Consider the following 24,434-nt stretch of genomic DNA (forward strand, 5'->3'; position numbering starts at 1 on the left):
TTTTGGAGGTCTTTACTCTGCCATTTTTGTTAACATCTACTATTGGGGTTTTTTTGATGAAATTCTCTTTATCAGGTTAAGGAAATTCTCATATACTAGGTTGATTAAAAAATTGTCATAAATTTTTTACATCTTTCTTCATTTATTGAAGTGATTGTATGCTTTTCCTCCTTTAGTTAGCCAATATGATTAATTATGTAAATATATTTTTAAAAGTTAAACCATCTTTGAATTCCTGGGATAAACCCTATGATCTATCTTATTATGTAAATGAATTCAGTTTGGTAATATCTTATTTAGAAGTTCTATTCACAAGTGAGATCGGCCTATAATACAAAGAACTAAAAGAAGAGTAGCTAGCCATCATTTGGAAACAGAACTCAGAGAAGACTGTATCCATAGCCTGACTCCTATGTGCAAGAACTGGCTATAACTTTTAGTTGGCTCCTGTTGGGGATTAGGTAAATCCATTTGAGGCTATACATGGTAAATCAGTTATGATTAGGATTAGATGAGTTTAAGAGACCTGAAAAAGAGTGCCTTAAACAAGATACATGTTTGTTATTGTCTCAACTAAAAGAAGACAAGAGGTAGGAAGTTTAGTTTGGTATGGTGATTCCTCAGCTATCTTTAGGATATCTGGGATATCTCTAGGATATGGTGGCTCTATCAACCTTAGGTTGTGACTTTTGTCCTCAGGGTCAGTCCAAAATGGCTATTGAAGCTCCATCCACCCATTTTTGTCCCAGGCAGCAGAATGAAGGAAGAAATGGAAAATACCTTCCCATCCATTCCCAGAAATCCCACATAAGTCCTGCTTGTATAGTGATGCCTAAAACTTCGCTACATGTAAAGGAGTTGGGAAATGCAGCCTTTAGATGAATAGCAACATGTCTAGCTACATATCAGGGCTTGTTAATTTGAGAAAAAAGGGAAAATAAATATTTATTTAATAAGCAATTAGGAGCCTCTGCCACCCAGAGAATGGTTTGATCATGTAAGAGGGGTCATCTTTGTAACCAGGTGTATGGGAAGAAGGTGAAAGTATATGTGCTGGCAGGCGCATGTGCTTGGCAGTCAAGGAGAATGAGGAGGACATCTACCAACATATGAGCTCATCTTCTTTTCTCTTAGAACTGTGTCACAGTAGAATTTATCCCTCACATTTATTAAAAGTTAATCATAAGTTTCTTGATCTACATGCTAATTACAGAGGTACGTTTACATTATAGAAATTTACCATACACTTCTCAGTACATATGTAATATTCCCATAAAGGAAATGATAAAAGGCGGCTGTGAGAGAATACTGGCTTTTAAGGTTTTGTTTCAAATCCTCAAATGGAGTTTTCTGCATTTAAGCCACAACACTTTGAACCTATTTTCTCTTCCCTTTATATAGAAATATACAATTATTTAATATATAAATATATTTATTATTCTATTATCATATATAAATACATAATAAATTTATATAAGTATATATATTTACCATGATCATTTCTGAGGCTCATAAATCTACATCTAAAGACTTGGTATTGCATTACATTAATTATCCCATATCTAGAAAAAAATTCATAAAATAAAACCAAGTTAATATCCAGAGTTTTTCAAAGAAATATTTCAAATTTCAGTTTGCTAACTTGCCTCTTCATCTTGCAGAAAGTACACATAGAACCACTCCTATCAATACTTGGAACATCCTTGAAAGTTTCCACACATCAGTGAGAGTGATCTTTCAAAACACAAATGTACCTTCCCTGCTGAAAGCCCATCGATGTCTTGCCAATGTTCTTAGAATAAAATTCCCAAGACCCTGCATGATATGGCCCCTGCTACCCCACCAGTCTCATCTCTTGCTGTGCTTTTTTCCAGCTTTCCCAGCCACACTGGTCTTCTCTCAGTCTGAATCTCAGAAGTGGCAAGCTTTTCCTCCTTTTTCTGAATTCAGTTTTATATCCTTGGTACTGGTACAAGGCAGGATCAGATGGGAGATGGGAATTAGGGCAGTGTCTCTGTAGGTGCTGGCCTACGGATCTGACTGATGCTACCAATAACTATCTTTAACTCTACTTGGAAATTCATACGAGGGTAGGGCCAATTCTTCCCAGACTTACCTTTCTAGAGCCCTCACAAGAGATTGAGAGGGATTCTTGGCCCTTTTCAGAGTAACCCCTGACTTGCCTTCTGTCTTTTTCTCAGAAAAAGAACACCCAACTCTACCAGGGAAGTATATAAATTTCTTTACTGAATTGTCCAGTACATCTCAAACACTCAGGGAACTTTAAAAGAAACAATGGTTATACGAGTTTGCATAAGAAGCATAGTGTCACAAGTCTGGAAAACAATTGGAGCTGATTCATCTTCATCGGGAACCCTAAAAATTTGCCCCTTCAATCTTGCTACCTAGATGTCAGTATTTTTAGCTCTTCTCTTGATTCTTCAAGTCACTCCAAAACCCTTCAGTAAAATTCGCTCCACCTTTTTTTGTTTGAGTATCTTGTGTACAATCAGCTGATACAGGAGGCACAGTTTCTGCCCCTTCAATCCTTTCTCATCTTTTGTAAATAAAAACATCCTGACTTTGACATGATGCTGATTGAAATTCTCCTTTGCTCAATCCAAGCCGATTTCGGAGTGGTGAAAGCTACACTGTAACCTAAAGGATGAGAGAGACAATGGGTCCACTCCATTCTAATTGAGTCACCCAACTAGTGAAGTTTTGCAGCTGATTTTTTAGTAATTTTCTTAAGAAATAAGCAGGCCTCAGTCATATTAGGAAAAAGATTTTTCTCATTGACCTGACCCTGACTCTTGTGAAATTAAAGCCAGAATTACTATGCTAAGGAACATTCGATTCTTTGACAACTGGTTTATTTTTCAAGAGACACAACCCAAGATGGCCCTCTAATTGCCATCTAGAAATGTAGCAATAGCTTTCTTTAGATACTTTTTGATTCAAACCTCTTCAGAAACCAGGTTGCTTTTTTCTTCCAGAGCATCCCTGTCTCATTCTCCTTTCCTCTTTCTTGAAGGCTTCTCCACACACACTCCCCTGACCTATCTAACGCCTGCTTATCTTTCAGTCTCTAGTTCCAAAGGGAAGTTCCCTCTGACCCTCAAACTAGATCTGATCTTCCTGATTCTCATTCACTCAGTCCTCACTAGCTCTTCTATGTAGCACTTGTCATATTTGACATCTGGAGCACTGTAATAATTGAAATTAAATTACTGATTTTCCTTAGAGCTGTCTTCCAGACTAGAATGTAATCTGCATGAAGGCAAGTCTTGAGTCTGTCTTTCTCACTGCTAAATCTAGAATGGTGTTTGACTGATAGTAGCTGCTTAAATACATAAATACGTATAACCATAAAACTTATAACCAGGTTTTTTTTTTTTTTGTGAGGAAGATTGGCTCTGAGCTAACATCTGTGCTCACCTTCCTCTATTTCGTATGTGGGATGAGTCTGTCCGCACCTGGGATTCGAACCTGTGAACACTGGACTGCAGAAGCAGAGTGCGTGAGCTTAAGCACTATGCCACTGGGCCTGCCCCTATAACTAGGTTTTTTTAATAGTCTGACCCTGATTGGCTGGGAGCTAATATGAAAGAATGCTTTTTCCCTCTATTCACATCAGGACTCTGTCAAATCTGCCTTCCATTTCTTAAGGATGTTTTGGGAAAATCCCTCAGTTTCATTTTTATCACTTCTTGTAATTTAACAGTACAGTTCAATGTAAAACTCCCCTTTAACCTCTTCCTGTCACTCCAGCTCAGGCTTGTCTCATGGTCCAGAAATCTATAATAGGGAGGGAAGTATGCTCTAATCTTCCCCCCTCCTATTTTACGTCATCTTGTTCCAACTTCTCAAGTGGTTTAGGGCAGGGAGGAGAGGGCCAAACTATTTCTTAGTTATCTGGCCTGCTGTTGGTTATCTGTTGCTCTGGCTAATACTGATCCACTGCAAATGCCTTCTCTGACAGACATCTGAGTATTGGCTCTTTTGTGGAGCACAAGAATGAGTTCTTTAGGGTCCACTGCAAGGTTCGTGGGGTGGGGAGCTCTCTACTGAAGAGCGCTGACGTGGGAGATGTTCTCTGGCTTGGCCTCTTCCAGCCCTCCTCCCACTGTATCAGCTCCCACTGTACCATATAACCTCTTGCTACTGGGATCTGCCTACCTGGTGGCCAGGGTGTCAAGACAACTGAAGCCTGGCTATCATCTGCAGTGTCCTCCATGGAAACTCCTACACCATTGCCATGCCAAGCAGTGAGTATGTAGGTTGCTCCCCTCTCACTCCAATGCCATGTTTCTACCTTCAGGAAGGACAACGGATCCACTGCCCGACCAGGAAGTGAGACATTTGTCTCCTCGTTTGGCGTACCTTGAATCTCTCAAGTGGTGCTTTCGGAGGAGGCCTCTTTCAGTTGGCATTATGGGAAGGGGGCCTCATTCATGGAGAGGAGAGGGAAAAGCCACAGGTATCCCCCAACTACAATAATTTTTATCCTGATGATTCCCTTTCTTTATTCTCTCTCTAGGCTTCTGTTCATATAGAGTGGGAGTGAAAAGTCCTGGGATGATGGCTAGGGTAGCGAAATCAGTTCAGTCACCTCTTACTAAGCCTACAGGTGGTGCTATCCCTGACTTATTTGTAGCTGTCTTTAGAATGTGAGTCTGTTTCTCTTAGCTCTAAATTTGAGGCATTAGGAGAAGTCCCATCAAGAATCCTACTACAAATATCTATTGAGAGAACGAAGCAATGGGTTTGTTGTGCTGTCTGTTCCACAGGGAGCCCCTGCCCAAACTGGGCTCCCAGGCACTGAGGTCACTGGGCTGGGAGGCATTTATTGGAGGGACTACATTTCCTAGTTCACTAAGGGAGGAAAGAAACCAACAAAGGCACCACCTATCGGGGGCTGTGTAGACCCTCATGGGTAAATGGAACATCGGAGGCAGAAATGGCTGGGTAAAAAGCAGAAGTGATGAAAGAAACTATCAGCAAGATGAAGTGAAATGAAAAAATAAGAGATGAGAAGATGATAGGAATAGAAAATGAGGGTGACAGAAATTTAGAAAGGGAGAAGGTGGTGGAGGAGAGAGGAGGAGAGACTGAGAGGCTGGGGTCAGGGGGAGGGACTGGGCAAAGGGGTTGGGCTACAGCTTGCGCAGCTGCAACTCAGGGGGATGGGCAGAGCAGCTGGTGAAAGAGAATAAGGGCCTGTGGTTACCACTTTCCAGCTGGTGCAGGTGGCTCTGGGCTAAATCTGTCCCCTCCCTCACCATGCAGTCTTCTGCGGAGGTAGGGACAGGGGAGGTGGGAGAACAGCAGAAGGTGGGGTGAGGGGAGAGCACACCTCTCCAGGTGTAGGGCCTGCCACTTTAACAAATGCACTTGAACATAGTCCAAAGGCACTGGAGGAGGTTGACCCTGTTATTCCTGGACAAGGAGTGAGGATGAAAAATGGAAGCTTTCTAAGACTGCTTTGGTCTCAGTAAGAGTTGTGTAGAATTAACATGGTCAAGGAAACCACTTAAAGTCCAAATCTCCAGTGAAGAGTTTTGGAAAGATTTCTCCCAATACCCCAGCAGCTTTCCTTAAAGGAGAGCATTCAGGTAAAGGGTTTGGCACAGTGTCTATTGGACATAGATGAGCCCAGTCAACGTTAGCTCTCATTAAGCAGCTCCCAGCACAGGACCTCAGTGCCCAGCATGGCCAGGCACTTGATAAATATGGACGGGGAATGAATGAACTTGTTGATCCAAGGGTCCAGGTCCAATTTATGTGTGCCCCTACCTGGCCCCACCACCAGGACCCAATCCAAGCTGTTGGTACAGAGCCATATATGAGGGCTGCATTCTCTCAGTTCACAGGAGCTCCGGGCCCTGCAAACCTTACATGTGTCACCTTGTGCTGCCTGTTGCGACAAGCTGGTCCCTGGCTGCATAGCCAATGCACCTGGGGACCATGGGGACCTAGGATGGACCACAGGAAATTTTAACTTGAGAAGGTAAGGAGTGTGGTATCCAGGAGCAGAGCAGGACAAGAAGTGGAGGAGAGAACCAAGCCCCATGGACAGGCCTAGAACCATGAAGCTAACAATCAGAACAGCAAGGAAGCTTGGAGACATCTTGTGTCTTGCTGCTCTAAAAGTTGTGCATGAACAGTAATATCGGCATCTCCTGGGATCTTGTTAGAAATGCAGAATCTCAGTCCCCACTCCAGACCAACTGACTTACAGTCTGCATTTTAACAAGATCCCCAAGTGATTTGCTGTTGTTAAAGTGAAAATGTGAGAAGCACTGATCCAAGGCTTTAAGTTTTACTTAAACTTGCTGCAATGGAGCCAGCAGAGGGCAGTGATGCAGAGCTCTCCAGAGCTGACTGAGGGACGTGAGACAACTTGTCCTGAAATTTCAGTTCACATAAGGCTATTCACGGTGAGAAATTTGGGCAAATGCTGGAAAATCTTCTTTGCACAAAGACAAATGGCTTGAGTTCATTGATAATCACTTTATTATGTTTTTATGTATAGAGGCTGTATATATGTACACGAGAGGCTGGGGAATACATGAGAATCAGGCTTGGTCCCTGTACTAGAACTCCCAGAGAAGTGATTGTCTTGGCATAGGGTATCAGTTGTCCTCGAGGCACTCCCGGCTTCACGGGCATGTGACCTGTGCAGTCAAACAGTGCCCTATGCTCAGAAGGTTGCTGCACTTGGTTTAGTGTTCTGCTGTCACCATCTTGAAATTCTTAATAATTTTATCTTTCAACTTGTGTTTTTTAAGTGAAGTTCGTTGGGACAATGGAGATGCATGCAGTATGCATGTCCATCACTGTTCCTCATCACCTCATTCACATGTAGATAGCATTCATGGTACCCCATGTGTACAGAATCCACAGTGTATGGGAGTTCAGTGAGACTCAAAGTGAGTACATATATATTACCCCCAAGAAAACCTCCTCTTCTGCCAGAAAAAGTGAGGGAAAAAGGAAGGACACTGCATACAGAAGTGAGATCTAGATGGTCTGATTGGAGGATGCAAGCCGATCAGAGATGAGGTTGGGATGGAACTGCAGGGTGGGCTGAGGGGGAGAGTGTGTGTCTCAGGGAGCCCAGGCTATCTTGTGGTAGAAAACAAAACCCAAACTTTCATACTATGCATGGCCAATGCAGACTAGTCAGTTGCTTTCCAAGCAATGGCTTGAACCCAGGCTTCTTGCAACATGTAGCTCCACTCCTGAGTCCCTCACTTCCTATCACATCAATTCCACCTACTTTCTATTGGCTAAAACCAGGTATATGGTCCCAAGCTAGATGAAAGGGGAGCTGGGAAAAGGAGCTTTTCTATTGGCCTATGTATTAGTCAGGGTTCTCCAGAGAAATAGAATTGATAGGAGATACACACGCATACAAAATACACAGACACACACATATACACATACACATATTTAAAGAGATTTATTATAAAGAATTTTCTCACACAATTATGGAGGCTTTTAAGTCCCAAAATCTGAGTCAGCAAACTAGAGACCCAGGAAAGCTGATGGTGTAGTTCCAGTTCAAGTCGAAAGGTTGGAGAAACCAAATGTCCCAGCTTGAAGGCAGCCAAGCAGGAGGACTTCCCCCATACTTGTGAAAGGGTGAGCCTTTTTGTTCTATTCAGGCCTTCAACTAATTGGATGAGGCTCACCCACATTGGAGAGGGTAATCTGCTTTATTCAGTCTACTGACTTAAATGTTAATGTCACCCAGAAACACCCTCAGAGACATACCCAGAACAATGTTTGACCAAATGCTTGGGCACCTCTGTGGCCTAGTCAAGTTGACACATGAAATTAACCCAGGAGGAATCACAGCACAGGAAGAAAATGAAAGAGTTTGGTGAACACACAGCATTGTCTCTGCCACAGAGGTGATGAGGGGAGAGGGAGCGGAGGGCTGGATGGGGGGAAGCCTGGTTTGGTGTAAAGAGAAAGTGGTTTGTGGTGAGACAGTCCTCTGAAGGGGGAGCACACTTTTTTTTTTTTTAATTAAAAAAATTTTTCTTAAATTTTTTGTTTATTGTGGTAACATTGGTTTATAACATTGTATAAATTTCAGGTGTACATCATTATACTTCTATTTTTGCATGGATTACATCATGTTCTCATGTTTACCATTCAATACTAATTACAACCCAACACCACACACATGTCCCTAATTATCTCTTTTGCCCTCCTCCCTCCCCCCTTCCTCTCTGGTAACCATCAAACCAATCTCTGTCTTTATGTGTTTGTTTGTTGTTGTTATTATCTACTACTTAATAAGTGAGATAATACGGTATTTGACCCTCTCCCTCTGACTTATTTCACTTTGCATAATACCCTCAATGTCCATCCACATTGTCACAAATGGCTGGATTTCATCGTTTCTTACGGCTGAGTAGTATTCCATTGTGTATATATACCACATCTTCTTTATCCATTTGTCCCTTGATGGGCACTTAGGTTGCTTCCAAGTCTTGGCTATTGTGAATAACGCTGTGATGAACACAGGGGGTGCGTTTATCTTTATGCATTGGTGTTTTCACCTTTTTTGGATAAATACCCAGCAGTGGAATTGCTGGATTGTATGGTAGTTCTATCCTTAATTTTTGAGGAATCTCCATACTCTTTCCCATAGTGGCTGCACCAGTTTGCACTCCCACCAACAGTGTATGAGAATTCCCTTCTCTCCACATCCTCTCCAGCACTTGTTGTTTCCTGTCTTGTTAATTATAGCCATACTGACGGGCGTGAGGTGATATCTCATTGTAGTTTTGATTTGCATTTCCCTGATAGTTAATGATGTTGAACATCTTTTCATGTGCCTGTTGGCCATCTGTATATCTTCTTTGGAGAAATGTCTGTTCAGGTCTTTTGCCCATTTTTTAACTGGGTTGTTAGTTTTTTTGTTGTTGAGATGTATGAGTTCTTTATATATTTTGGAGATTAACCCCTTATCAGACGTGTGGTTTGCAAATATCTTCTCCCAATTGTTAGGCTGTCTTTTCGTTTTGTTGATGGTTTCCTTTGCTGTGCAGAAGCTTTTTAGTTTGATGTAGTCCCATCTGTTTATTTTTTCTATTGTTTCTCTTGCCTTGTCAGACATAGTGCTTGAAAATACGTTGCTAAGACCAATGTCAAAGAGTGTATTGCCTTTGTTTTCTTCTAGAAGTTTCATGGTTTCAGGTCTTACATTCAAGTCTTTAATCCGTTTTGAGTTAATTTTTGTGTATGGTGTAAGATAATGGTCTACTTTCATTTTTTTGCATGTGGCTGTCCAGTTTTACCAACACCATTTATTGAAGAGACTTTCCTTTCTCCATTGTATGTTCTTGGCTCCTTTGTCAAAGATTAGCTGTCCATAGATGTGTGGGTTTATTTCTGGTCTTCCAATTCTATTCCATTGATCTGTGCGTCTGTTTTTGTGCCAGTACATTGCTGTTTTGGTTACTATAGCTTTGTAGTATATTTTGAAATCAGGGAGTGTGATATCTCCAGCTTTGTTCTTTTTTCTCAGGATTTCTTTAGCTATTCCAGGTCTTTTCTTGTTCCATATAAATTTTAGGATTCTTTGTTCTATTTCGATGAAAATAGAAATTTAAAGTCTATTTTGTCTGATATGAGTATTGCTATCCCAGCTTTCTTTGCATTGCCATTTGCATGGAGTATCTTTTTCCATCCCTTCACTTTCAGTTTGTGAGTGTCTTTAGGTCTTAAGTGTGTCTCTTGTATGCAGCATATATGTGGATCATGTGTTTTTATCCAATCAATCAGCCACTCTATGCCTTTTAATTGGAGCATTTATTCCATTGATGGTTAAAGTAGCTATTGATAAGTATGTACTTACTGCCCTTTTTTAACTTTTTTTCTCAGTGTTTTAGTAGTTCTTCTCTGTTCCTTTCTTCTTCTGTTGCTCTCTTCCCTTGTGGTTTGATGGCTTTCTTTAGTATTATGTTTGGGTTCCTTTCTCTTAGTTTTTTGTGTATTTATTATAGGTTTCTGGTTTGTGATTACCATGGGGTCCATATACAGTAACCTACGTATATAGAAATCTATATTAAGTTGATGGTCTCTTTAGTTTGACTTCTGTCTGAAAGCTCTACTCTTTAACGCCCCTCCTCCCTCCTTTTATGTTTTTGATATCATAGCTAACGTCTTTTTTGTGCATTTGTATCCATTACCCTCTTATCATGGAAATAGGTAATTTTTCCTATTTTTGGTCTTCTCTTTTCACCTTAAATAAGTCCCTTAAAGCATTTCTTGCAGTACTGATTTCTTGGTTACAAACTCATTTAATTTTTGCTTGTCTGGGAAACTTTTTATCTCTCCTTCCATTTTGAATGATAACCTTGCCAGGTAGAGTATTCTTGGCTGTAGGTTTTTTCCTTTTAGCACCTTAAATATATCATGCCACTCTCTTCTAACCTGTAAGTTTTCTGCTGAGAAGTCAGCTGATAACCTTATGGGGTTTCCTTTGTATGTAACTTGTCTTTCTCTTGTGGCTTTTAGGATTCTCTCTTTATCTTTAATTCTGGACATTTTAATTATGCTGTGTCTTGGTGTGGGCCTCTTTGGGTTATCTTGTTTGGTGCTCTCTGTGCTTCCTGTACCTGGATGTCTGTTTCCTTCCTTAGGTTAGGGAAGTTTTCAGCTATTATTTCTTCAAATAGATTCTCTGCCCCTTTGTCTCACTCTTCTTCTGGGACATCTATAACACAGATGTTCATGAACTTGATGTTGTCCCAGAGGTCCCTTAGACTGTCCTCACTCTTTTTAATTCTTTTTTCTTTTACCTGTTCAGCTTGGGTGATTTCTTCTAGTCTTTTGTCCAGCTCGCAGATCCATTCTTCTGTATCCTCTACTCTACTTTTGAGTCCCTCTAGTGAATTTTTCATGTCCAGTATTGTATTCTTCATTTCTGATTGGTTCTTTTTTATATCTTCCATTTCTTTGTTGATGTTCTCATTGAGTTCACCCATTCTTCTCCCAAGATCAGTGAGCATCCTTAACACTCTTTGTTTGAACTCTCTGTCAGGTAGGTTGCTCATTTCTGTTTCACTTAGTTCCTTTTCTGGGGTTTTGTCCTGTTTCCTGACTTGGAACATATTCCTTTGCCTCCTCATTTTGCCTCTTTTCCTGTGCTTGTGTCTATGTCTTAGGTAGGTCAGCTAGGTCTCCTGCTCTTGGAGAGGTGACCTTATATATAAATGATGCCTCATGAGGCCTGGTGGTGTGCTTCCCTCAGTTTCCAATGTTCCAGGAGTGACCCCTATGTGGGCTACATGTGTCCTTCTGTTGTGCCATGGTTGCTCTTCTTGTAGGTGCCCAGGGAGGCTCAGCTATGTCCCTGGCCAGCTGTTGTAATGCTTAGCTGTGTGTAGTTGTTGTGGGCCCTTCAGTCTCTTTATTGGGTGTGGGGAGCCCCAGCACAGTTGGCTGCAAGTTCTAATAGCAGATTTGTGTTGTAGTATTTCTATTAAGTGAGTAAGCCCCCATTGTGGCAGGTTTTTAGGCTCAGGGGCTTACAATTGCTGTAAGCCTCCAGGCTTTATGTCTCTTGTCAGCTCTCTGAGGATTGCAGCTGGGTGGGGCTGGCCCCTGGCATAGGAACACCCAATTGTTTCAGGCTTTGGAAGGTGGGGCAAACCCCCTATGTGGGTCTTTGAGAAGCACAAGTTTTCTGCAGCTGACAAGCCCTGCCACCCACAGGTCCACATGCACAGTCAACACAGTTCTGTCCTGTGTGCATGCCCCAACCTCCTGAAGTGGAGCCAGTCTCTCCAAGGCTGGAGCCCCTGACACTCCACCACCACCCCACAATCTCCACCTGCTCCTTGTGCACGCCCTGCCCCACAGAGGTAGACCAACTCACCAGGCTGCGGAGAATCCAGGCAGCTCACTTAGCAGGCCCACAAGTTGCCTGAGGACTTGTTGTAGGATGGGGCCAGTCCCTAGGGTGGGCTGCCTGTCCTGGCTGAGCTGGATTAAATTAGTGCTCTAGGGGCAGACCCTGGGCTGGCAGACCCCAGGGAGACCTCCAATGGTGTCTGCCAGCGCCTGTGTCAGCATGCCCACACCAGGCCACAACAATGGCCATCGCCAATTTCCCAGTCCCTGGACAGGTCTCACTTCTCACCGAGATGCACTCAGAGCCTATCAGGTGAGTGTCTTTTAACCAAAGCGTTGTGCGCCTTTCTTTCTGGTGATTTTAGGTTGCTTTCTGAAATGAGTGAATTTGTGCATGGGCGCTTTAAGAGCTGGCTTCAATTTCTTTGTGAACCAGCTTTTCTGGGGGTACTCCCCAATGTTTTAGTAGCAAGAAAAGTCAGATATTATGCCACTCATCTTGATTATGCTGGGTCCAAAAAATGCCTACAGCAGGGGAACTCCCCTTCTCAGGTCCAGGGAGGGCTGTGTACCTTTGGGCTGCTCCCAGGCAGCCGTGAAGTGCATTGGAGCACACCCTTTAGTGACCCTCTCAGCTCCAGGCCCACGGGGAGCCTTAGAGGGGTACATACAGCAAAAATTCCAGGTGTTATGGCAGTGATGGGGCTGGTGGCTCCTACCTTCATATAATGGAAGATGCTGATGAGAACATTTGTCGATCTGGTGGTTTTATTGGATCCCATGACACAATTAGGACTTGAAGAGTTGCCCACACAGCAACAATGGTGAAAAGAGGAGGAGGGAGAACTCAACTCCCTATGAAAAACTCGGGCAGGAGCCTTTTTATGTGGTAAAGCTGCATACTCAGTTCTGGGGGAGTAAACCTGACCCTATATTCCTAGGAAACCTAATGAGTATGTTCCTCAGAGAGGCCAGAACAAGGCAAACAACTGGAAGGAGGACAGAACTTGGTAGGGGGGTAGTTTGGGAGAGGTGGAACCCCAGGTGTGGCATGGATGTGAGAGCAAGAGTCAGTGACAGGACGAGTTAACTCTTCAGCCGTGCTGACACGCAGGAGTCTGTGGTCCCAGGCTCTTCCTCTTTGTATCTCAGTGTTCCAGTTTGTCCAGGCTAATGGAGCAGACATTATCTGACAGATTTAGGGCAACTTCAGGAATCCACTTTGACAATCACATTAAATATTTATTAACAAGAAAACATTTCATAGTGTGACCACATTTTTTGGTAGGAAGAGTGCATGTGTAGCTATATATGTGTGTTGGGAAACAACTAGAGGATAGAAAATAAAATATTAACTGTGGTTTTAAAAAAGTTAATTTGAAATTCTGTGTAGATGTCTCAATGATACTCTTTCCCCCATCCCATGTAGCCAGAGCTTCTGTCCTGGTTAACAGCGTGGTGCTGATGAAGGCAAGATCCCGTGGTCTTGAAGTTTCACTCTTGAGGTAGAAGAGTTGTCTCAGGTCCATAGGAGGCCAAAAACAGTGGGTACTGTGATTGCTAGCCAAGTTGCAATCCAAGCTACTCCAGAGGATATGGCTGAAAGAGCAAGAAAATTCCAAAAATCTTAGGTGTTTTGATTAATGTTTTGAGAAGGGACAGAGGTGCGGGACATTGGCTTGGGAGCTCATAGATCAGGGGAATGCATTTTCTCCCTGAATCCAGGCCCAGAGTACCTGGGACATCCTCTCCCCAGATGTAAAGTATAAAGAGCACAGAAATCCCTTAAATGTCAGTGGTTTAACTGAGTCCTGTGCTTGAAGGTTACCTTGGCATGTCTGGGGGCCTGAGAAAGAATCACTCTCCTACACTAGACAGCAATGAAGTAGGGCAGAGCTTGAGGTGTAGACAAATGACCACATCTTATACACAACTGACTTTAGGGAAGGAAGGACTACTTCTACTCTCTGTCTCTTCACCCCACTAACCATCTCTACCAACTAGGAGGAAAAAAGGGAAGAAAAAGATAGATAAAAAGAGAAGGGAAGAGAAGAGAATGGGAACAGAGGAGGGGAGGGGAGGGAAAAAGTGAGGAGGGGAGAAAACAGAAAATAAAAAAGAAATGAATGATAAAACAGAGAAGGGAGATTAGAGATGCTTTTCTAGGATGATTTGGGTGGCTAAAAAGCGACAAGATGGGTTTAGCCCTTCAAAAAAAAATGTATGTGTTACTATTTTCATCCTCTTTGTGCGTGAGCAGTCACTTTCATTTTATAAAGGACAGGGATTGTGTCTCTTCCTTTTTCTGGATCTCAAGATGTGGTGTTGATATGAAGGTGGTGTAATTACAGCTCAGCCAATTTGTGGTCTCATGGTCAGATGCCATAGTGTCACATTAGGTCTGTGGTGGCAGAAAAGCAGGGCATATCAGGAGAGACTAGAAAGACATGATCAGCTAGTTGGGAAGAATAAAAAGGAACATACAGGATTCCTAGTCCATGTGTGGGAGCAGAGGTAAAGAAATCACCACAGGTAGGGAGAGTAGACTGGGTCCAGGAAGGCTATGAAAGAGCAATGTCCCTGTGGCCATGATCTTTAATAACTGGGCATGACAGGGATCTCAGGTTAATGTTGGCACCACAGATGTGAGTGATTTTGGAGGGGTATGTACACCAGGGCTCAGGAATGTGATTTGACGGTGTGGAGAATACAGAGGCCGGAATGCTGGAGATAGTTATCCAAGTTTATTAAGGGGTCCCCCAAACCCCTAGTGTCTCTGGAATTGAAGGGACTGGGCCTAATTTAGCTACCATTTGTTGAAGACTTTTCAGGCACTGTGCTAGGTAGGTCATCTGTGTTGTCTCATTTAATCCTTATAACAGCACGAGGTAAGATTATTTTGTCTGTTATTTAAGAAGGACATGACTTGGAGAAGCTAAATAACTTGCTTAGCTAGTAAGTGACAATCCCATGATTAATCCCAGGTATTTGACTCCAAAACCTATAATCTTACTACCCGATCTTAGCTAGCCCACTGTAGGACCTGCATAAGCCTGATAGAGACCCAGGTGTGATGCTTAAGTGAGTGGATACTTCCAGGAGACAAAGGAATCTGAAACATTAAACCCAGAATTTGCCTTTCTAAATTCATCAAGGAACATATACCTGGGGAAGAGTAGAGAGTCTCTACCTTAGTTTAAGGGACTCACTCCTGTTCAGCACTTGTTGTCACTCATGCTCATCTTTTTGGCCCTTCTTTGCTGGTTTAGGCTATCTACCAGACACCCCTCTGTGCACCTGCTCAACATTGTCTGGACTGCTCTCCCATTTGCCCTTTTTCTCCTTGCTCACCCTGATATCTCAGAATGTCCTACAATTACCCTGGCTTCAGATTCTAGGACCATGCATTGTTAGAGCGGGGGGAGGAGAAGGGGACGTCCTGTGCCAACCGCCCTTTGCAAATGAGGACATGAACTCCACAAAGGCGAGGTGAGCTTGCTGAGAGGTGACGGCAGAGCCATGAGTAGAACTCAAGTCTCACAGATGCCTTTGGGATTCTCCACCAAGTTCTATGCCAGGATGCTAAATAGGATCCCCACACCTTTCTTCATTCAAGAGAAAACTAGTTACCCTGTGCCCACCTCAGCTCCCTTAGGAATATTTCTTACCCTGTTCACAGGGTGAAGTGAAGTACACTGTGTCATTTTCACTGCTCACAGGATTGCTGACTTGGCAGGTGTAAAACTTTGAGTAGTTTTGCGGCCCAACGGTGACTTCAAGCACAGCACTCTGGGGTGTTCTTGGAAAGGGCCCTGACTCCCCATACCAAGTGTAGTTTACGGACTGGTCCGGGATCTCACATGCTATGTTTAGATAACAGCCGTTGTTCACTTCCTGTGTCGTCGTGATATTTATGCGAGGCTTAGGTACAGGATCTGAAGATGAGGAGGATATTATGAGACAATGGACTTATGCATTTATGAGGCATTTACGCTGTAAGGATTTAGCCAACAAAGTATGAAGGGAGCTAAGGAGGGGCCCCTGAGTGCTGTGGGAAGCAGAGTCATGGAGAAGAGGTGTCTCCAGAGGGAGCCAGTGAGCAGCTTTGACCTCCAGAGCCTTCAGACTGGAAGAGCTACTCCTTGGGTGAAGCTAAGCTGGATCCAGGAGGGGGAGCCATGCACCCAGAAACAAAATGAGGTTATGACCATCTATGGGCCAGAAAGAACAGTCGTGTGGAGATCTGCTGGGGTCAGACTTGGTATGGCCACATAGCAGGTATTCTGTAAGTATTTGATGAAAGGATGGATGGATGGATGGACGGATGAATGGATGGATAAAACAGTTATGAGACAGAAAGGGCAAAACACTAACTTTGGAGTGAAACCAGCCTGTGTCCTGGACTTGGCTCTGGTGGAGTGTTATTAGGCAAGATCATTAACTCCTTGAACTTCGTTCTCATTTATATAATGACTCTACTTAGCACAATGTTAGTACGATAAAATGGCATCACCCATGAGGAAGTGCTTTTTGCAGAGTGTTAAGTGTTATATGCATGTTGGAGGTCACATCCTCATCACCATGTCATCCTGCTGCCGGATGGGATGAGAAGTAATCCCAGCATCTGCTCCTTCCTTGGCTAAGACTGCTTTACTTGAAATCCTCTGAGGTCTTTTCATTTTGGTCAAGGGTAAAACGCCTGCAGAATCAGTGCAACTCAGATGTCATAAGATTATGACAGAGAATTGATAAGATCCGAGCTTGCCTCTGGGTGGTATGTGTGTGGAGGGGCGATGGAAGCTCTACCATCTGGCTTCCTGAACTCTAGATCCATCTTCTCTGTGAAACCTTCTCAGGTTGCTGGACTCCCCCTGCAAACTTGAGCAATCTTTATACTGTTTTTCATCATTTCCTGTGGTCTAGCCTCCTATCTTACACATCTTCTGCGTTTCTCACGGTGAGCAGCACAGCACTGGGCACTTTTTGTATGGGATTTATTGAGCCAACTGGGGTAGTCTGGCTCCAAGATGCCCCCTTGAGCTATCAGAAATTCCTGACCTAGACTGAAGGATGATTCTTCTCTAATCACATCCTGAGGGTTTTACCCTCAGGCAGACGTGCTGAAGCCACGCCAGCTTGTGGATTTTAAAATATTCAGAAATTTTGCAAGCTGGTTGTGAAACCATTAGTAGCTTGAAATTAGTTACGGTGGGAGTATTTACGACAGAAGTTGGTAAATGATACAAATTTGGGCTTTTTTTTTTTTAAACACAACTGTAAGAGCCTTTGAATCTTTCCTGTTCCCAGGACTTTGTGAATTTTCTGGCAATATGACATGGAGGAAGTGAGCGAGAAGGGGACTCTAGCCTCTTAGACAAGGGACCGTATTGTTGGTGGGACCTAAATATATACAACATTTGCACTGTTTTAATGTTTAAAAAATGCTTTCACTTTCATTACCTACTTCGATTCTCTTAATATCCTACAAGGTAGATATAATTATTCTCACAATATGATGAGGAACCCAAGGCTCTGAGGTGCATACATCTCTTGGATGTCCACTCAGTAGCTCTTCTCTAATAATCACATACCTCGACATACCCAGGGAGGACTCCCCAGGAACCATGTTTCTGCTTTATAACCTGACCCTTTGGGCCATAAATGTTTGGATCAGGTAAACATACCTGAACCTAAGTTGAGTTAATCAGTTTCTCTTTCTTGACAATTTAAACAGAGACACAAAAGTCTAGGATTTGAGAGATAAGTCATGTAAATGGCAGGGATCCGTAGGCACAGTCCACAGATTCCTGAGGCTGGGGAATCTGGACTGGCCTTGGTTCTCACTCTTCCTCTCCTTCAACCCTTCCTGACTCTTCTAAACTCCTTGGATTGCTTTAAATAGTCCTAGTTTCTTAAAATAAATTCTCCTTTTTTGATACAGGTACATCAAATTGGTTTCTGTTTCTTGCCATCAGAAGAACTTTACCTAATATGGGCACAGAGATGTTAAGATCTTTCTCCGAGGTCACACAGCTAGTAAGTGACTGACCAGAGTTTTGTTCTGTCTGACTCCAAGTATACTGTCCTAGTCCTTATTCTGTATATACTGGTTAGGCTGAAGCTTTGAGTGAAAGTTTTTGTCCCACCCATTCTGAAAGGTAAAAAACCCTTCTCAATAGCTCCCGCCCCATCTTTTATTTCTTGTATCTTTTTCTTTAAGTCTGATGAAGTCTTTTTTCAGATATATTATTAATATGAGCTCAGAACTGATTTAAGCTGATCACAGGAGACTAAGAAGAGAATAGAGACTATTCTCTATTGTTTTCTTTCTCTTCAAATCTTAGACTCACTAACATCAGAAGAGATTTTAAATATCCAAAGGCTATCAATTTGGGTTCTGTTGGCCTAGGCTCACTCCCAAGTGGAATTGGCTCCAGGAGAAATGAATTAAGCCTGTCCCAGGGTTTTTCTCCCCTCCTCCCAGAGAAAGTCCCCACGATCCCTAGGAAGCCTCCCTGTGGTCCATCTGGGGCCCTGGAGTGGGGACTTGCCCTTTGGTTCCCCTAACTCACCAAATACCTCCAGTGGAATCTTCCATTCCTCCTCGTTCCCAGCTGCTTTCACCACCCTCAAGAGGTAGGTACTGCTGTCCTCTTTCTGGACCTTATAGATGTTCAGTGCACCACTTGAAAGATTAAGCACGACCCGGTGCTTAAATGTAGAATCGAAATAGTGGGGTTTGTCAGCATTCCAGTGTTCTACAATCTTCTGTTCAGAAGTGTACAACCAGGTGAGTATTTTGTAGTCAGCAGGCAAATTGGAAATTTGAAGACTCACATTGCTGCCAGAGATTGCGATCTGTTTTGAATGACCTGCCAATGAAGGTCAGAGTGAGACCCATCTTAGAGAAGGCAGAGCTGCCCAGTGGCCCAGGTTTTGTCCTGGGCTGGTGGAACAGGGAAGAAGAAAGGGATTTCTGCTTGAGGGCAGTGAGTATGGTCTTCATCAGAGGGCCTGGGCCCCTGATTAGGAATTCAATGAAAGTTGGAGCTTGAGAAGTGGGAATGGGGTCAGGATGTTGCTTACAACTCGTCTAATTCTGCCCAAGAAGATAAAGAAAAAGGACACTGGGGCTGGCCCTGGCTCGCTCCCTTACTCTCATATCATCAGATTTTCAAATAAAATGATGACAAGTCATGTCTCCTCTTTGGGCTTGTGTTCCCTGCCAGTTCAATTTAGTTCTCCAGTAGTAGGTGGGAAATAGAGGAGAAACAAGATCTGAAGTGAGCAGGAGCCAGGGCTCTTCAGTGGCAAAGTATTATAGGAGCATGGAGGCATTTCATTAATAAAAATGTTATGCTATTTTTCTGGCTTTCACGATTTTTGTAGTATTTTTCATCTTTTTAAAATTTGTGAAACATTGGGATTTCTTTTATCATTCTAACCAAGTTCATCCTTTCTCCTTGTGAGAATGGATTCTGCTTTATAAGGACAAAGAGATCATGTTTGGCAAGAGTTTCCCCAACATGCTCAAAATAACTTCAAAGTGAACTGTAAGAGAGAGGGAGAAACTGTAGCAATTACATGTCACTAAGATTGTGAGCTTCTCAAAGGCAAAGACCATGTCTAAATCAATTTTGAATCCCCACAATACTTGGCTCACACTTTGTGTTTAGTAGACAATGAATGAATGAATGAAGGAATGAGTGAATGATAGGGACAAAATGTATACATAAGTGTTCCCGGTCTTCTCCTCTTCATGACGTCCTACTAGTCAAAAATACTTGTCATATGTTTACTTCACACTTAGCTTCTCACTCTTGCTTACTCCTTAAGATTAGTTTGGAAAGAAAAGCAGGGAGGAAAGGAGGAGATAAACAACAAAAGCCACTCAGGTTAGTTTAGGAAATAGTGGTGCTACAGCAGGAAGGCTCAAAAGAGTGAGAATCTCTGGGCAGTAGATGGATGGGATGGTTTGAGAAGACTGAAGAGGGCAGGAAAGGAGGTTGTAGGAAGTATTGCTATAGTTTATAAATTGGATTTACTCTCACATCTTTTGAGGGACTGCAAGTAGAAATTTGAGTTACTATTTAATTACTAGCGACCAACAAACTGTGTTTCTTAAATATTATAATGTGCCCAAATGGGGCCAGTGGAGCCCTATCTTATGGTTGCGATCATGAATAAATGAATAAAAGATGACTATTATGACACTGAAAGCAGAGCAGCAGTGGAGGACGTGCCCAGGAATTCTCAGAAGAAACAACATACAAGTGTCGAGTGTAGCATTCAAGGTTTCAGAGGTCTATATCTGAATGCAAAGCAGCCAAGGAAAACCTTGAAGTATCAACCCACCTGCCTCAGTTTCATGCTTGAAACTAGCAAAGGAAGAGTGAATTTTGTTATGAAATATCTAATGAAAAAGTGCCCTGGAATAGCAACATAAACCTGAAGATAGAAGCAGTAGAAAGAATGCCTGATTGACTATTAAAAAAGGGAAAGAAGATATTCTAGTCTTCTGAAAGGCTTCTTTAATCCATTCACAAGTTTAAGAAGAAAGATGGATTAATTTTCAAAAGGGATGATTAGGCACATGTGTGTGGTGATGGATTGTAATTAGTCTCTGAGTGGTGAACATGATGTAATCTATAAAGAAATCAAACTATAATGATGTACACCTGAATTTTATATGTTATAAACCGATGTTACTGCAATTTAAAAAAAACAATAAAAATAAATAAAAAATTTTAAAAAATTGCAAAATTAGTTAATTTGGAGTATTAAGGTGATGCTTTTGTCTGCTAATAGAGGATTGTCTAATAAATTCAGATAGATCGATATTTTTCTTATGTATAATATGTTTATGTATTTTTTCAGTTTTTAAAGTAAATTGACAAAATCTTTATTTGCCTTCCTAACAATTGCATGTTTTAGAAGGGGAAGCAACCTTAAAGAAAGCTACAATTTTGATTTAATTGTAACAGAAAGAAATAGTTTGTTATGTGTCTGGATGCTTAGGATAAAGTAACTGTGTTCACCTGTAGTTTATAATGGAAAATGAAGCAGATCTTTCTGATGCTTACCCATGTTTCTTGTATCTAGAAAAGCAAAATTAAAATGGGGAAAAAAAAATCTGATCAAAGAAAGTCACAATTGCATACCAAAGAGTCTACTCCGGAAAGAGGAAGAGGTTCTAAAGAGGAAGTTTTGATTACTCTAAAAACAAGTCATAGTTTCTAGTAAAACTATTAAGGAAGAAAAGAGGTGAGTTTTAAAGATATTGATGTGGAGTTACCTGGAGCTCTCTCATGAGATCAACTATTTAACAAACCTGTATAAGACTTTTAAGAAAGTAATTTGGCAATAGATATCAAGACCCCAGATTTGTGTCATGGGTGACAAGATGAATAGAGTACCATTGCCTACGATCGGAAGTCTAATGAGTTTAACAGGCCAGACTGCAATGAGTCAAGGACTAAATGGATGGTGATTAAGAGGAGATGACAAAAGTAAACTATTTTTTAAAAGACATTTCAGAGTGAATGGGAAGGAGAATGGTAGAGTATTATGTAAAGGGGCATGAAAGGTCAAGAGAGCTTTTCGGTTTTTGTTTTTAGTTTTATTTAAGGAGAAAAAAGACTTAAGCTATGATAAGTCAAGGGAAGGAGCCAGTGGATGGGGAGACATGAGAGAGAAGGAAAGTGACTGATGGGACTGGGCTAGAGGGGGTTCAGAGTAGAGTAAAAGGCAGAGGCCTTGGCTGGGAAGGGAGACACCTCATTCTCTGAGGGAAAGGAGGAGGAGGAAAAGACAGTTGGTGATGTAGGAAAGTTTGTAGTTTGGAGGTGGTAGGCAAGATCTTGAGGGGATTCCTGCCTAATGATTTCTAGTCCCCATTTATTCAGTAAAGAAGGAGGCAAGTTCTTTCCTAGAGGACAGAGGATTGAGATAAGGGACTTTCAGGATAAGAGTGCAGGTTTGAAATAGCCACTGTGGGAAATGGGAGAAAGAATTTATCAGGGCCAGTAAAGCTACTCTGACTCCCAACTTGACTGAAACAATGACTTACAACTTCCTCCCTCCCTCCCTCTATCCATCCATCCATACATACTATGCCATTTACATCAGTTATACATCAATTTATTAATTTACTCACTGGTCTAGTAATTGTAGAGTAAGCACATAGTGCGTACTAGGCTCTGTGCTAGGCACCATGCATACAGTAAGATAGATATAGCTCCTTCCCTTAAGGAGCTTCCATTCCACTGGAAACAGACAGTTAGATGATTTCTCTATTGGTGGTAAGTGTTAGGATAAAGAAACTGTGGAATGCTAAGGGAGCACATAAAAGGGAGCACATCACTTGAATTTGCGGTAATAGCTTCCATAGAAAGTGTGAGTTTGAATTAGGTATAAGTAGAAATTAGCCAGGGTAAGATGGGAACTAGGAGTAACTCTCTCTCATTCACCATGGTGGCTATTAAAGAGTTTTTAAAAGAAGAGTAAAAGAAATAGGTAATCATTTTAGGAAATTTATACCAATAGCAGTGTGAAGAATACACTAGATAGAGAGAAGAATAGAGTAAACAGAACAGTTAGAGGGGCCGGCCCTGTTGCTTAGTGGTTAGGTTCGCGTGCTCTTCTTCGGTGGCCCAGGGTTCGCCAGTTCGGATCCTGGATGCGGATCTACACACCACTCATCAGGCCATGCTGAGGCAGCGTCTCACATAGAGCAACTAGAAGGATGTACAACCATGACATACAACTATCTACTGGAGCTTTGGGGAGAAAAAAGGAAAAAAAGGAGGAAGATTGGCAACAGACGTTAGCTCAGGGCCAATCTTCCTCAAAAAAATAAATAAATAAAGTGTCTGTATTTTAAAAACAGAGAACAGTTAGACAGGAGATGATTGTAGTAATTAGATAAAAGGAAATGGTGACGGTCTAAGATAGGTGGTTTGACCTGGCAGTAGATGTGGATGGAATTAGGTATATTTGAGAGATATTTTTGAAGGCACAATTAACAGGACTTATTCATTGGACATGAGAGGCAAGGGAAAGAAAGGAGTCCAGGATGAATCCTGGAATTCTGGCTTGAGCAATTGGACAAATAGAGATGCCACTTATTGAGACAGGAAACAGTGGAGGAACAGCAGATTATAATAATTTTTTTTAAAGTCTGCAAATTTTTTGACAGTCCTCCCGTTAAAAGGTAGAGTTTCCAGGAAGAAGTCACATGAAAGTGGAAGCCTAAGCAAGGGAAAAAGGAGGGTGCAGGAAAGGCCTGTACGAGGATCTAGAGGCAAAAGAGAAAGCATCTCCTACAAGGCAAACAGCAAAGTTAAATTTAGATGGAATGTGGTTAATAGGAGGGAAGTCATAGATCGAGGATAAAACGACCATCTGTAGGCATAATCTATGCACGAAGAGATTTAGACACATTGACCTCGTGTCTAGAGAGAGTCCTGAGATATTCCAGGAAGACAGGTGCTAGAGGGTTGGCAGCCATAACAGGAAGAGAAAAGTCAGCTCAGTCCCTGGGCACACGAGAGGGACCAGAACAAGCCCATGGCCGAGGAATGAACCTTAACTCTTAACAATCCGAGGTTTGGGGGTTCCTCTGAGACTGAGGCACCTCAGGCCTCTGTTCAGACCCTCATTCAGAGACCCTAGACAGAGCAATCCTCTCTGAGTTTTCTTTCCTATAATTTTGATCTCCCTTTGAGACAATGACAACATCATTTATTTACCTTGCCTTGGGACACAACTCCCTGCTTGGAAGGAGGTCTCAAGAAATGCCTTAGGGAGCACAGTGTACCTGAACATGAAACATGGCCATATCAGTGTAGAGCTTTCTCTTATTCAAAAGGCAACTAACTTCACAGACCACAAACCATGTGACGATATACAAAGGGCTTACTTCCACATCTCCCCAGAATCTTGTTTTTATCGTCCCCTTGGGAAAAGAGATGGAGCCTGATTCTCCAAAGCTAAAGAAGGCCCTCCAACTGGCCACAATCCTGCTACCAAGATGGAAGTATCTTACTCCACCTCCAGGGTTGAGCCACACCCCATATTTCCTTTTGCATCTGACCACACCCTTCGGTACACAAGCACAGGCAGACAATTTGTGGAAAGTACCTTGAATGGTGGTTGCCAGGAACAAATGTAGCAGCAGTAGAAGTTCCAGAGCCAGATGCCGTTCCCACCTGCTGGAGAACATGCTACTCTCCAAAGCTTCCTAGCAATGCCGGAGACAGGCCAGAACCCAGGCTAGAAAGGGACCTAGGGCCCCAGTGCTCTTGATTTAGTGGCCTGAGGTTAAAAAAGAAACGCCCACTAACATTTTTTCTCCACTCAGCAATTGTGGGTGGGACCTGGAGACCAGAAACAGAAAGCCCTAGAGTTTTATCTGAGAGCACAACGGAAATGAAATGAATAATTTTTTCACATGTGTGTTGGTTCTGTTTTCTGAAGAGAGGATAGCTTCTATAGGATTCTCAGAGGGGTCAGTGCTCAGAAAAGATTAAAGGCCCATGATAGAGAATGTTTGCTTT

General features: G+C 42.4%; 1 protein-coding gene across 1 annotated transcript; it reads right to left on the reverse strand.

Moving 5' to 3' along the window:
• Positions 1-13,095: 13,095 nt before the first annotated feature.
• CD48 (CD48 molecule) lies at positions 13,096-24,195 on the reverse strand. The gene is made up of 4 exons (XM_058539601.1): positions 24,019-24,195; positions 18,450-18,749; positions 15,546-15,812; positions 13,096-13,476 (listed from the first exon to the last, which is right to left on the reverse strand). Exons 1-4 carry the CDS (start codon positions 24,098-24,100, stop codon positions 13,397-13,399), a joined length of 729 nt encoding a protein of 242 aa, XP_058395584.1. The 5' UTR covers positions 24,101-24,195; the 3' UTR covers positions 13,096-13,396.
• Positions 24,196-24,434: the final 239 nt, after the last annotated feature.

Source organism: Diceros bicornis, chromosome 4, assembly GCF_020826845.1.
Source record: "Diceros bicornis minor isolate mBicDic1 chromosome 4, mDicBic1.mat.cur, whole genome shotgun sequence".
NCBI lineage: Eukaryota > Metazoa > Chordata > Mammalia > Perissodactyla > Rhinocerotidae > Diceros > Diceros bicornis.

Coding starts and splice junctions, on each gene's coding strand:
- CD48 (XM_058539601.1), bottom strand. CDS start 24,100: ATGTTCTCCAGCAGGTGGGAACGGCATCTGGCTCTGGAACTTCTACTG. Junction 18,750..24,018: donor CCTGGCAACCACCATTCAAG/GTACTTTCCACA, acceptor CTTCATTGGCAG/GTCATTCAAAACAGATCGCA. Junction 15,813..18,449: donor GATTCCACTGGAGGTATTTG/GTGAGTTAGGGG, acceptor CCTCATCTTCAG/ATCCTGTACCTAAGCCTCGC.